The sequence below is a fragment of the Melopsittacus undulatus genome, chromosome 4 (genome assembly GCF_012275295.1).
Source record: "Melopsittacus undulatus isolate bMelUnd1 chromosome 4, bMelUnd1.mat.Z, whole genome shotgun sequence".
Lineage (NCBI taxonomy): Eukaryota > Metazoa > Chordata > Aves > Psittaciformes > Psittaculidae > Melopsittacus > Melopsittacus undulatus.
The window spans coordinates 61,248,032-61,263,468 of NC_047530.1; the positions used below are offsets into that span (position 1 = coordinate 61,248,032).

At 38.6% G+C, this 15,437-nt stretch overlaps 1 protein-coding gene across 3 annotated transcripts in view; it reads right to left on the reverse strand.

Annotated features, from left to right (window-relative positions):
• OGDHL (oxoglutarate dehydrogenase L) overlaps nt 1-15,437 on the reverse strand; it is a 55,361-nt gene that overhangs the window by 13,852 nt on the left and 26,072 nt on the right. For all 3 annotated transcript variants that reach the window (XM_034062081.1, XM_034062082.1, XM_005153633.3), the window contains exons 8-16: nt 15,025-15,115; nt 14,355-14,534; nt 13,878-14,006; nt 13,332-13,511; nt 12,913-13,065; nt 12,424-12,526; nt 11,708-11,836; nt 10,521-10,671; nt 7,978-8,105 (exon numbers count right to left, since the gene is read on the reverse strand). In XM_034062081.1, the coding sequence (XP_033917972.1) occupies nt 7,978-8,105; nt 10,521-10,671; nt 11,708-11,836; nt 12,424-12,526; nt 12,913-13,065; nt 13,332-13,511; nt 13,878-14,006; nt 14,355-14,534; nt 15,025-15,115 (1,244 nt within the window). The remainder of the gene's footprint in view (nt 1-7,977; nt 8,106-10,520; nt 10,672-11,707; nt 11,837-12,423; nt 12,527-12,912; nt 13,066-13,331; nt 13,512-13,877; nt 14,007-14,354; nt 14,535-15,024; nt 15,116-15,437) is intronic.

Genomic DNA, 15,437 nt, shown 5'->3' on the forward strand with positions numbered 1-15,437 from the left:
CAGCATTCAGTAAACTGTTGCAAAGCCATGCTAAAACTCAAAATCACTGGGACTATAGTTTCTAGCCCTGGCCAAGCCTACTATACAACTCGTCTAATTAGAAGCTTCAGGAAGTTCAAAAAACTCAGGCTCCATGGAAGAGACAAGCTTAGCATCTTGATATACTCCATACACAGAAGGCTACTTACAGGGTCACCTGCAAGGAATAGCTGACATCTCACATATACTTATCACTTGTGATTCATACCCTGGTAACTGGAGGCTGCAGTCCCTCTAGGAGAGCTCAATTTTTGCAATTCAGTGGGTAAGAGAATTACTTCAAAGAGAACTACAATACCAAACGATTATATAAGCAATAACAGAAAAACACCTTTAAGATGGCCTGGCATTCCAGGCACTGAAAGATTTTCAGGCCATCATGAAGCAGAAGAGAACATGTGGCACATACAGCATATGAGTTACTTTAATGCTAGCAGTGGCAGGCAATTGATGTAGCTATGGAGGAAGATTTCAAGATCAAGTCAAACCTATTCAAACTTTCTTTGCCCTTTTTCTTTTTTGTTTAACTTTTATTGTACATTCTCTCTCAGAGAGATACTCAGAGATCTAAGCTAAGACTGAGGTCTTCATGTGCTGAACGCCACAGACATACACAAGTAGTTCCTTCCCTGAAAGCTTTACTGCGAAAAATCCACCCCAAACAAACTAACTTGTCCAGTTCCACAAGGAAAACCCTCAACAAAACTAGTGAGAGTAGTCACGTATCAAGTAAGTCCCTCTGTAATAAAACTACAAGAAACATCCTTCCAACACCTGACATGAAGTTTTGACATACATCATCTGTGCTTGAGACTGAAATTACTTTAGCTTTACTCAATGATTACAGCTAAACTGGGACTACAGGATTTCTCCTGATCCAGGATCAGGCTCTTCAGCCAGTACAGACTTTCCTGGAAGGTTAGCAGAGGGACAACTGCAGGATAAATTAACTGTGCAAGACAAAAAGCAACAAGAGCTTCAAGTGGAATGTTTTACTAACAGTGAAAACAGTTTTACGTATTGTTTTTATAGTGTGTCTTAACAGTCTAATCTTTGGTAATTCCAACCCAGCTTTTTGTTTACCAGCAAGAAATCTGTGCGTCACTTGGCTTCTGGACTCCTGAACTCTGAACAGTCCATCCATGACTCCAGCAGATGCTCATGTTCACACCAAAAGGCAACTAGGAAGTTAGAGGCCAAAAGGAGACTGGTAAGTCAGACAGAAGGCCCTTCATCTTTGAGTCACTGTGACAGTGCATTACCAAAGAGGATGGCTTTTGCTGACTGTTTCTTTGGCCTAAGTGACCTTTCTTTCAGAACATATTTTAAATCTCTGTCCTCCTTATTTATGTGATTCCATTGTTTTTAGCACAATGCAAACAGTGGGGGAAAAAATACCTTTGGGAACACGCCTTGAAGGAGTTGTGTATTTGAAAAATAGATTTCCCTAGATAGGCCTGAATCCCATTCTAATTTTACACAAGCATTAAGAGACCATTTCTACTGATTGGGTGACATGCTTGAGAAAATATGCAATATGTTCAAGACTTATTTGTGCATATGCTGCTCTCTGTAAGGATAGGGTAATCTAGCTTTTAGAAAAGAATGAACTGAGGTCTTGACAGCTTAGAGTTACCAATAATTACACAGGGCTTTTCAGAGGGTATTGAGCAATATGCTTATTTAAACCTTAGTCAGAGCACACACATAATCCTGTTTCATATGCCAAAATCATCCCTAAAATTCACGTGTTAAAAACAGTGTCATTTCTCATTTGCTATCTTGTTGTTGCCTTTGTGCCAATAATCTCCACAAGGTGAAAATGTCCCAGGTGCAGCTGCATTAAAGGTGTGATCCTTACACAGACACCTTTTGCAAGCTTTCTGACAGCCATAAAAGTACCTGGGAAAATATATTCAAATGTATTCTACACATTCTGATTAATATTTTGAAATTAGTTTTGCCAAGACTACTATTTCACAGAACATGTGTTTGTGGTAAAGCCATCACTGGTATACCAGGACTCATTTTCCACCTGGCAAACGACAATGAGAGTTCCTAAAAAAAAAAATCTATTCCACCAGTGATTATAGCAAGGATTCTGTCAAGAATTACTTACTCCTATCTGCATGTGGAGAAAATAAAGAACAAGATCTGAACTGCTAAATTAAATATATATATGTATGCATATATATATATATATAAGTGGAAAGTGATCTAGACAGATACAGGTGAATAACCCAGGAGAAGGTGAGGCGTTTCTCCTGAAAGGGATTTGTTGGGGCACCAGATGAGTCAAGATCAGGGAAGCTGATGTGAGCTAGAAAGACCCCACAGTTCTAGAGATGGGACACAAACATCAGGGGAGCAGGTTTCTACCCAGGCCCATCATGAAGGCTCAACCTCAGACCAGAGTAAAGGCTTTGGCTGTGAGAAAATCCAGCACCAAGACAACCAGGCTGCCATCTGCACCCCAAAGGGTGGTGGAGAGCTACCAGCCAGCTCCTGAACACCAGGCAGCTGCTCAGGGCTCAGCACACCAGGGCACAGGGGACCAGGACCCAGCACAGCAGTTTGGTAAAGTTCCAAACTGAGGAGAGAGAGGAAAGAAACATACACAGCACTTGACTAAGGTTGCAAAACTAATGTTTTAATTGCTGAACTTCATTAAGGTCCCTAGATGACAGGCACAGCAGAAACGCTTGTTTCTATTAGTCCAGTTCCTGCTGTGCTCCCTTACTGTTTGTCACTCTGGAAGAGAAAGAGGTGCTGTCAAGCACAGTGGCAGCTTACGCAGCATATTATGCTGGTTTTCCCCACAGCACTTTTCATAATTGTAGTAAGAACTGTAGCTTTTCGATTAAAGTAAATAAAACTACAGCTTAATTCAATATGATTCCAAAGTAACTTACAACATGAACATTAACTAATGGTTATAGAGGGCTTATCAGTGCAAGGACTTAATGTCAGAATGAGGAAAGTTACAAATTGAGATTTGTGCTATGTTTAACAGAAAATCTAAGCACAGGAACTAACAGAGGGACATGCACCTTCTCACAAACTCAAACACAGCCCAGGAGAAAATGAAGTTAACACCCATCTGGTGGCTGACCCTATTAAACAGAAAGACTGATGCCTTCTTAGAGCTCCATGCAGATGCCATTGAAAACCTGGTCCTTGGTTACTTCAGTCTGTCACATTTCCCAACACAATTTCTGACAGATAACTGCATTTGCTACTCCCATTCTTAAAAACATGTTGTTCTGCATGAGTAGTAATACTACATGTTTCATCCTAGAACTGTATTGTAAGAAAAGGTTAAATCAATACCTGTCCTCTTCCCTTCATCTTCTATTTTAAACATGACCTCTTGAAAAAGCTGTACTCCAGGTCTCATGGTTCAGGAATTTGCTGAACTACACACCAGTTCCAAGTGTATCTTGCCTGCATATTCCCTGGAAGGTCCCAGTACGGGATGCTACAGCCCAAGACTGCTCAAAACTCCTACTGAACCTGACAGAGAATCACACCTTGATGGACAATCAGCACTGAGGGCAGTAAAGAAAGACTGGAGATTCCTTCAAGTATTTAGAAAATAGGTAGCATGGAACACCCGTAAGTTCATAGAATCATAGAATAGTTAGGGTTGGAAAGGACCTTAAGATCATCCAGTTCCAACCCCCCTGCCATGGGCAGGGACACCTCACACTCAACCATATCACCCAAGGCTTCATCCAGCCTGGTCTTGAACACTGCCAGGGATGAAGCATTCACAACCTCCCTGGGAAACCCATTCCAGTGCCTCACCACCCTAACAGTAAAGAATTTCTTCTTTATATCCAATCTAAACCTCTGCTGTTTAAGTTTCAACCCATTATCCCTTGTCCTATCACTACAGTCCCTAATGAATAGTCCCTCCCCAGCATCCCTGTAGGCCCCCTTCAGATACTGGAAGGCTGCTATGAGGTCTCCATGCAGCCTTCTCTTCTCCAGGCTGAACAGCCCCAACTTTCTCAGCCTGTCTTCATATGCGAGGTGCTCCAGTCCCCTGATCATCCTCATGGGTTACTCTTGCTTTTCTCCTTCATCTCAATCAGCAAATGAACTCAGAAACTTTTTAGCTTAAATGACTTCACACAGCCATCATTTATACTACCAGACATTCAGACTCAGTAAAAGGGAAAATTTATAGCTAGATGAGTGGATGCACAACTAAATTGTAATAATCTGGATATAGCTAAAAATAGTAGACATAGGACGTCAAATAAAATTATCAGAGATTGTTAAATATTATGATTTAATACCACAGTACACACACACTCCACAGCTTCGTGTGTGCAAAACATAAGCAACTGTTTGAACTACAAGTTAACAAGACTGCCTTAGTTTTATTTAGAGGTGAAATCAGTCTTGCCAGAGTATCATTTTAATGGAGCAGTTATAATCCAGGTGTTCCTAACCAGCTCAACAGTAAGTTGGTGCAAGGCTCACAGCTCTGAAGAGATGCCAGCCTTTGGTTTATATACCTGCCAAGAAAATAATCTGTAGTTTTATCATACTGGGCTGTTCAATCCATTTTTACTTTGCTCTCATTCACAGAAACTAAGGGAATTCCCCAAATGCTTCTGAGGTGCTGCATGTTAACAGAGTCAAAAATCAAATTCTTAACACTTTCTATTTCTTTTACAACCTTCTCAACCCTCACCAAATACTTTAGGCCCCTAATCCCAATGTGTTCCTTGTAACAGGCTCATATAGTAGTGCTGTGGTCTAAAACCAGACAGTAACTCAGCACCATGCAGCCGCTCACTCACACTTCTCCTTTCTCCCCCCTGCCAGCTGAGGAGAATCAGAAGAATGTAAAACCCAAGAGTTGAGATAAGAACAGTCCAATAACTAAAGTACAATATAGTGATAATAGAAAGAATACCAACAATAACAATAAAAACTAGGAAACAACAAGAGAAGTAATGAAAACTCAGTAAACAGCAGTGATTCTCAAAACAATTGCTCACCACCTGCTGAGCAATACCAGGCCCAACCCCAGCAGCAACCTGGGCCTTCCGGATAACTCCCCCCCCGTTTACATACCGGGCACGACGTGCTGCGGCATGGAATACCCCTTTGGCTAGTTTGGGTCAGGTGTCCTCTCTCTGCCTCCTCTTGGGTTCTTGTCCCCCTCCTCACTGGCAGAGCATGAGAGACTGAAAAGTTTCAGTCCTTGACCAGGGTAAGTGCTACTCAGCAACAACTAAACCATCAGTGCGGTATCAGCATTGTTCTCAGACTAAAGCTACATACCCAGCACTGCACCAGCTACTAGGAAGAAAAATAACTGTCACAGCTGAAACCAGGACAAGTAGAAATAGCAGTTAGAGAAAATAAAGTGTTGGGGGGTTTGCTACACCTGAAGAATCAACTCATAGACCTGTAAGCACTCACTTATTCTTCCATGTACTAAAAAGGAGACCTGGTGATGTTACCAGTCAAACAGGTAACAATTCTAATAGCTCCTCTTTGACTGGGATGCCACATGTTCACACACTACTGATTATCCCAACACTGTCTCTCTATAGATACAATACACAAGAGTAAACATGTTGGAAAAGCCTGATGCATAAAAACTAGATAAGGAGAGAAAACTTAATTATAAAATCCCTTCAACACAGAAACATGACATTTCTAGGGGAAAAAAAGATCATCTCATCAACTATTTCTAGAAATTTAATTTCCTTTACTGTTAGAAAACAGCTCAGACATAAGGGAGTTAAAGTTCTTAACAACTAAAAACATTGATATTTTTAGTTTTGAAGAACCTGTCATCACATCTGCTGAAGCAGGACTGCACAGAACTGGTACTCCTGTTTTCAGTTTATGAAAAAGCCCATATTTTGTCCTATTGCTTGTACTCAATTAAAGTTATTAAATCAATTTTCACATTTCTGCTGCTGGGGAAGATGGGGGAGCAACAGTGAGCAGGATGGGATCAAGAAAGAGAGAGAGCCCACTTAGTTAATTTTTAAAGAACAGTTTTGTGGCAATTGGAATTGCCCTTCACACCATATCAACAACAGAATTCCTAGACCTACTGATGTGTAAGTTTTGGAATAAAATCAAATTGCAACCATATCCAGGCACATTACTTTCACATTTGGATATATTATTTGAATAAAAAAAAAAACAAACAAAACAAAACCAAACCCAAAAACCTATGACACATCCATTACATTTGAAATTCTTGCTTTTTAGCTATGCCAATTATTTTTATTGTGTTTATACACATGCTCTCTTGCAAACTGGAGTTACATGTTACTAGATCTTACAGAAATACAAACCTGTTCACACTGATTCTGCCACAGAGCTAAAAAAAATACCTACAAAATCTCAGCTCTTCAACTTACACTAGAGCTTACCAGTTTTATACCACTTTAATTTTAATATTATTAGCAATAAGTATTAAGTAGCATATGTAGAAATTACTATGTAATCAAATCTTTGGAACTTTACAGCAGCTATCAATTCCTGCCTTCATCTCCTACAGTGCTTCATCCTTTTCCTTCACACTAGCTCTGAAACGGATAGGAAAATGTATTTCATTATTTATCCACAGAATCAATAACATTTTTGATAAATTATTAGATGTACTGGTTTTGCACTCCACGTTCCTCTTGCCACCCTCATCATGTCAGTGAAGTTATTCATTCTCTGTGGTTGAAGGTAAAATGCCTGTCCACTACCAAAAATATAATTCACTATGAGTAATGCTATCACAAGTATTTGTTTTCTTGAACTAGCATGTTCAGAATAGCAGTTCAGATAAATCTGGCATGGATTTTTACATCTGTATTACAAAGTGTCCTTGATTCTGTTGACAGTTCCTCTCCTTTTGAGAAAGCACTAGATGCATGTTCCAGCATTGCCACAAGCAGCCATAGAAGATGGAAACTTTCAGCTGAATCCCAAGATTGTAAAATGTCGGGATGCTTGTTTAAGGGATGCCATAACCTGAAGGGAGAGCTTTGATATCTGTTTCATATATAACTGGTTTACAGCTTTTTTCCATTCTCTTTCTTGCTGAGCTCTGCTTCTTATATAGCTGTTATTCTCTGAAATGAATCTTCTCTCATTACTATGTAACATCCCACTGAACACTAATGGGACTGATTCTGTGACTTATCCACCACAAACTACTTTAGTCTCCCAGTTTACAGTTTTGAAGTACAAGCAGGTTCTAAGCAGCCTAAACAAATAGGTGTATTATTTGAAGAGTGCAGAAAGTTTTGCAAAACAACCTGCAAATCCATATGACTGATCCCACAGGCAAGGCACTCAAAATTTAAAGCAAGCAAACAGACCAAAGAAACAAAAACCAAAAGCAAACACATACACACGTAGCTGAAGTTTTCCCTCTAATTTTTATTCTAAAATGTTAAAAATAAACTATACATCAAAACAGAGATCCATCATAGCACACTGTAAGAAAAAACCCTAAGTTGAACTTCAAGTTTATACGACAATGATTTTTCCATTCAAGGTAAGAAGAGAATAAGGGACAAATCCTACAATGAACAGGGCAAATTTACTGAATCTCCAGATAGAACTACTTTTTCCACGGGGTGGAGGGAAATCATTGATTTTGATTGGATTTTAGGCCCCTGTTCTGTAATTCCTGGTTCCCACCTGATCAAAAACATGACTATTATGATAATGTCAGAATACCACAAAGGCAGAGTTTGCTTATTATTAAATGCTACTAGCAGAAGGAGAGGTTTGGTTTTAGACTTGTCAAACTCAAGTTACAAAGTAAAACTTTGCACCCAGAAAGCTTAACCACATTAAAGCAAAGGCTGAAAAAAATCCTTTTAATTAACAGTCATAATTTCCTACATCTTGTTTAAGACCTATTAAGATCTGTCAGATAATTACCCCAAGACATACCTAAGACACCATATTCAGAAAGGGAGCTGTTGCACACGGTATAGGGGGCCTGCTGCTCCCAGAGGTGATTCATGGGAACACACGTTCTCTTGTCAACTTCTTGATCATGAAGCACATGATGACGATGGCTGCAAATAGTTGTTGAAAGCAATTAATTAGTTAAGAATAACTTTGGGCTTTAACAGACCTATTTTGAAAGATAAACCACCAAAGCTATGTCCTAGAAAGCATGCAAGCAACATAGTTACCTTTGCTTTACACACAACCCTGGTTTGGCTGAAATCTAGTGATACAATTACCTGTCTAAATACAATTGCTGCACTATATGGACTTTGACTATCCAAGCTTGATCTCAAGCACTCATGGAAACTGAAAATACCTTGTCCCTAGAAGAACTAGGGGAAAGGAGAAAAGGAGTACAGACGTTGTTGCTATGAACAAAAAAAAAGGATTAATAAAATAGTTATTAAAAACATTTGACTTTATCTCCCTGGCAAATTCTATTAATCTTTTCCTTAAAACAACTGTTGTTTGTCTTTTATGCAAAAATGTAAGTGAATCAAATCTCAGCACGAAGACTTGAAGCAGTTGTATCCTCTTTCCTGTTATTTCCATTCACATGCACCATTTACAGTTCTATAGAACACCATTAATCAGCATTAGAATGAGGCACAGAGGAATGCTACCAAAAGAGAGATGACTGAAGTAATTACTGTAATCCATTAACTCCCTGAGCAGACTAACTGAGTGAATCACACCAATATGTCCAGCTTTACAACTGCTAACATAAGGACAGTTATTATACTGGTAACAACTACTGTGTGTTGTATAGCTGCCAACACTGAGCTGGGGACAGAATCTTTTTGTGCTTCGCTTTGCTATAAAACAAATGCTAGCAAGCTCTGAAATTTATTTAGGAGACAACAATATAAGGCCAGAAAAAGACAGAATATATGAAGAAAAGCATAGGGAGGGAAGTAGATAGGGGAAAATAGACATACTAGACAGCTGTTAAGCAGAAAAAACTTTTGCCACCATTATGTTATTTTTGTCATTCAGCCAAAGATAGAAGGCCTAGCTAGGTGATAAGCTTCTTCAGCACAAAGTTTTGTGTTTCCCCAGCAAAAGGTGATTACAATGAGCATAGACGGACAGCCAGAAATGTACAGACATACAAGCCAGATACTGCTGTTGTGCAGCAGTTTACTGACATCAAATCAATACAAAATCAAGTCTCTCTCTTTCCTTTCTTTCCCTTCTCCAGAGCATGTCTCCAAGATGAGAAGGGGCCCAGTGGTTCTATCTGCAGCTTTATCCAGCTTCTGTCTACTGATAAGACTGAATAATAAAATCCAGATGGCACAGGAATCCTTAGCTAGTCTTCACCAACCTGAACAGGTTTTTATTTGAACAAGTTTTTGATTTTTTCCCTGTGTTGCTGTGAGCATAACAATTATTTTTATCTTAAACATCAAGAAAAAGCTGGATGATTGTTCTGGAAAATCCTCTTCCACAAAAGAAAAGAACTGAGAATACTGTTCGCATGACAAGTCTATAGGTGTGTGCTAGACACGACTAGGTACCCTCCTGAAACAGGTGGGTAGTTTGCTAAACAATGAACATGTATGTTCCTCTCCCAGGAGAGGATGACCACTTTACAAGACCACAGTACTAAAATGAAGGAGGATAAGAAATCAGAAGGGTAGGGGGTGGAAATCTCACAATTTTCAGTTTTGTTTTCATGTCTTGTCCAAAGGATTTTGTTAAACATGCCATTTTTTAATGGAGAAAAAGAATGTTCAAAAGACTGGATACTAAATGAACCTCAGCACAGAAACACAGCACTGTTCCAGAGAAGACAGGCACTGAAATTTATCTCTCTTTTCTGCAAGCATTCACAATGAAGCACAGGGCAGCTGCTAGTTCATTCACCCCCAGCAATGTGCTTCACATCAAAGGCTGCAATTATACACATCGTGAACATGTTACTCCATGGAGAATCAGGTAACACAGCACAACTGTATATATTTTACTGAATGATCAGATTCTGCATTCCTTCGTGCTCCACAGTCATATGTAGTCTCAGTGCAAAGGACCTTATTTCACTTTAAAAAGATTTGCCAATTGTCAACATGTTTGCTCACAGGATACCCAAGCTTCAGGTAGTCACCACTGGAACGGTATTTAAAAGACTACACAATCTGCATCAACAAATACCCTTCCTTTATGTCTCAGCAATTGGATGAATTGCAGCTGAATTTTTAGTTAAAAAGCAGAAAAAAAAAATAGATTATTTCTCTTTTCAGCAAAAAAGGAAGAAAATATCTAAGAACATTTGCTCTGCTTTAAATGCAATTCTTTAAAATGCTGTATACAGAGACACAGGAGATTCAATTACTCTTGAGTGCCAGAATGCAGAACATTCAGACTGATGCTGAACAGCCCCAACTTGCCCTTCCCCACAGACTGACCATACTGTTTGAAAAACGCCAAGGTGTTTCTGTAAGTATGGGACAGCATTTAACAGTTATCACTGTACTCACCTAAAAGTACCCCTCTCCACATCCTGTCCGCTTAGTCGGACGTGGATTCCTTCTTTTAGAAAAGAGCCAAAAGCCATGTATTCTGCTAAGGCCCAGTCAACTACCCTGTTCTTGGTCATTTCCAAGCGGGCTCTCAAAATCCGAGAGAGTCCTATATTGGAATAAATATCAAAAATCAGTGGACTTACTTCAGAGGTCTTTTGCATTCATATTATATTCAGCATTCTCCTTCCCCACTGGCTAACTCAAACACAGATCCTAATAGGGTCAGCAAGTTGGTCTTCTAGAATCAAAGTGCTAGCAAAGTAAAATAACTTGTTTCCTAGGCAAAGCATTGCATAATGTTCATACCTTGGTTTAGAAGAAGAAAATAAGACTGGCTGTGTCAGAAACTACTGAGGACAATAAAAAAAGACTCATGGTGAAATACTTCTTCCTAAAGATTTACTTTCACACCTCTAACACCAAGTACTGCTTTATGAGAAACTGAAAATATCAGCTATTGAGTTCATGATTTTTTTTCTTCTCTCTCACTCTCATTTTTCCTTGGCATTTGTCTTACTGGACTTCTGGAGATGCTGCAAAGTGAAACAGGATGGATTGATCAATACTATGAATATCATATAAATGGGAAATTTGTAGCAGCTGCCAACAGGTTTTCAGTTGGCAAACAAGAGCTGTTTTCTTACAGTGAAGGTTTTATAACTTGGTAAGACAAAATGCAAGTTAGGTATATTCCTGAGTAGAAAGTTATCTATCTACAAGAGAAGTATCATAGGTGCACCTCATATTACCACTGGTTTTAGCATTAAAAAACACATCAATAGTGCTTCTTGAGATGGGTGCCTTACTTTCCAGCACGTCCACAAACCTGCTGCATAGAGGCAGCATTTTCCACAAGGACTTGAAGAATGAAAGGAGGTGTTAACATTATAAAGAGACTTTTACTACCCTCAGAGGAAAATATGTTTTAATGAGGTAGGGAACAGAAGTGGCATGATACTGAAAGAACATTATGCTGAGAACAAGCAGCAGGATGGTAACTGTCACATTCTCCTTGCCCATAGGATGGAAGAGTTAAAATAAAAGTCACAGGCATTTTCCTCTTTAGGAAATGACCCAGCAGCAGAAATATAAAATCTGAGCAAGAAACCCAGCCACCAGGAGGAATGAAGAATAGAGCTGACCTGCATGTATTTTGAAGTCTTTGACTGGCACTGAGCTCGCTACATTGCCAATATGAGTCAGCAGGTCTTCTGAAATGCCAGTTGGAGGACAAGACATGCTCTTGGGTTCTCCATCCACATTAAAGAATCCTGGAAGTAAAAAATTTAATGAGATGTTCAAGGACTGATCAAGATATACCTACACTATGTACAACTAATTTAAAAACTCACAATTCTTAAAAAGACATTCTAAGCAGCAATCTAAACCTAGTTCTTCATCTTTCACTGGGAGACACAATCATTTTGATTGTATGACAACAGAACTTAATCTTACAGGCACACAATGATTTTCTTTGTTTCTGTCTTTACTCCCTGTGAAGTCCAACTATGTGGGCAGAGGCAGCCAATAAAAGGCATGTGGCACCTCAATCCCTACAAAAAAAACTCTCTGAAGGCAGAGACAGTATTAATATTACAGGAAAACCACTTCTCTCCTGAACTGAAAAGACATCTTTTTCGAAGTTGCACCTTACTTTGCACAGTTTTCAACAAAAGCGTCTCTTTCAAGCTGATCTGGCAGAATGTTTTATTTACTATTAACAGGGGCAAAACAAAGGTCATATATTCTATTTTAAAGGAACACTGTCCGATAAAAAGCATTTAAGAGTCCTAGAATCAGACTTAAAATAAAAGCACAAGAATATTAACACTAGGATAAGTGAAAGGACACTCCTTACCAGGCCAAGGTGAATCGAGCCAGTGCTTGATATGTAGGATCTTATTATCCTTAGATCTAGTATATGCTTCTTCACATATTCTGTCATACTTTGCAATTTCTTCCTGTAAAACAAAAACTCTCATTTTAAAACAGATAAGCATAACATCTTTGTATCTTACAGATGAGACCTATCATTCAGTATGAAATACACAGTTATTTAACTTCTGAAGAAAATTACAATTATGCAAACAATTTAATTTTATCTAGGATCAAATTGCCTTCTACAGACATGCTTACCCACATTACTCTAAATAAATTATTTAGTTTATTAAACAAGTGTTACAAAGGAGAGTACCAGGAGCTGAATTTGTAAGTATTACTCTAGAATGAGACAGAACTGAAGTACCAAACATAGCTGACAGTCACACTTAAGCAAACAGTATGCAGCGACATTCGTGTCTTCCTACTGACAGCTTCTTAAGTTTGTTTTAACTCTGCTGATGTGTACCTCAAACTCCTGCAGTGTTACAGTCCCATCTGCAATCAGTTTGTCAGCATACTTCTTCAGCACCGGCACCTGCTTATGAATCTGCTTGTACATTAGAGGCTGGGTGAACATCGGTTCATCCATTTCATTGTGCCCCCTCCTACGGTAGCAAACCTACAACAGGAAAGATTGTTTCTGTTGGTAGGAAGAAATGTAAAATGCAATCTTTCCACTTAATAGTTTTACAGAGATTTTAGGAGGTTTTAGGAGGTATAAAAACAATTATGGATTCTTGTGGACCTATTACTGTTTTGCTTTGTTTAAATGAAGAAACTAAAGGCCATTAAAATCAAAGTATGTTTCTTTACTCGGTCTTCTAAGACACATAAAAAATAAGAGAGTAGTACGTAATACACAGAATGAAAAATATCAAGACCTACCAAGTCAACCACCACATCTTTATTGAATGTGTTTCGCCATTCTGCAGCTACACTGCACACATACATTACTGCTTCAGGGTCATCAGCATTCACATGAAAAATGGGAGCATTAACCACACGAGCAACATCAGTAGGATATGGAGATGAACGGGCCATACGGGGGTCTGTGGTGAAGCCAATCTAAAAATTCCAGAAACTTCCATTAAAATAAGTTGGGCATCACCCCCTACTTTGTTTTAAATGTTTAAGATTTTAGTTTAGCCATTTAGACAGCAGTAGTATCAGCTCTTCATTTTGGCTAGCTAGCTTCATTTTGCTTCCTTAAAAACAAAACAAACAATTCACAAATTGAATGAAATAAATAGAGGTAATAAAACATTATTCAGTAAGAGTTGCTAGATACTATGATGATTTTCAGAAACATCCTAGTCATTCTAATGAACAGAGGGGACAATGCACCACCCAGCTAATGAAAACAAGAATAAAACCGAATACACTAGCAACTATTCAGAAGACAAACTGACTAGAAAACGCTCTACTTGTTACCTGGTTGTTGACCACAACGTGAATAGTGCCATTTGTGGTATAAGATGGCAGGTCACTAAGATGAAATGTCTCATAAACCACTCCTTGTCCTGCAAAGGCAGCATCCCCATGCAGTAATATGGACATAACCTAAAGGGAGAATTATACACACATATCCACACACATATATTAGAAAGCAAAATCGCAATTTAATCCTCTCAGCAGGATTTTTTTGCCCCATATTTCCGTAATGCTTACAAAATAGAACTGTCTTTTTATAATAAACCAGAGACTTCTCAGCATTCTGCTGTCTTTGCTTAGTTCACTTCCTGAAGTTACCCTTGAGGTAGTATGTCAAAAATCTTATCTAGTTCAACAGGTGATATATCCCTTTTGTATGAAAGAGAAAGACTCTGTGATACAAAACTACCAGTAAACTATTCTTATTAAAAAAATGAAAAGCTACTAGTAAGTGTTACTACCTTAAACAATATTTACCTTCTTCCCTGCTGTATCTCCCCGATAAAACTGTTCAGCTTTTGTTTTCCCTTGCACAACGGGGTCAACTGCTTCCAAGTGAGAAGGGTTAGCCATCAGGGACAGAGTGATTTTCTTGTTTGTTGCTCGGTTGATCCTCTCATGGTACATTCCCAGATGATATTTTACATCCCCAGATCCCTAACATGCAAGATGTAGTCACAATTCAGGAAGGTCATTATGTCACCTACATCCTAATGACTACATCAAGAAGTCATCCTTTCAGTCTAAAAAATGCATCTAGCTAACTGTACATCAATATGCACTACAGGTATGACACCATAATTTCAAACTGGAGCATTGTTCCTAATTTATTTTCTGATAGATATTTACAAAATATCCACACTCATTTATATAAAACAAAGAAATATGCTTAGGGATTACAAACTCAGTCAAATGACCTGGAACTTAACTGTTTATAATCATTCCTGAGATACCTTCTGCATATTAGAGGTACAGTATAGTCTTTAAGTTTATTAAATTTCTCCAAATCATATTGCTGAAACTACAAAAGAAGACATGCATTTCAGCAGCTGACAATGCTCTTTTCATAATAAACATGAGCAAAATGACTGTAACACTACCTTGAATGTTGACCTCTCTACATAGATCTACTGAAGAAGCATCTTACCTCATCAGCGGCTTCAAGTTTAGGATCAAACTGACAGAAGATCTGCTCCAGCTCTTTTCGGATTACATTAGCCAACACATTCAGTCTACCTCTAAAAAAATTCCAAACACAGTTATGTCTCAAAAATGGTTAATAACAGAGTTAACAGGATGAAGCTTATAAAATCAGTAAGCTCTACTATCAGCAATTCACAAGAAGTTCGCTTCAAACTTTTGAACCTGAAACCCTTCATTCTAACTTTCTTCCCATTGCAAAGCTCCTCCAATGCATTCCCACAGATGTTTTATAACACGCTGTTACCCAAGTAGGAGCGATGAATTTTGTAGCTATCTAACAGTCTTAATATAATGACATTACAAATTAATTAAAGGCAGACTGCAAAAGTAATTTTGATACTATCTTGCCAAGCCGTC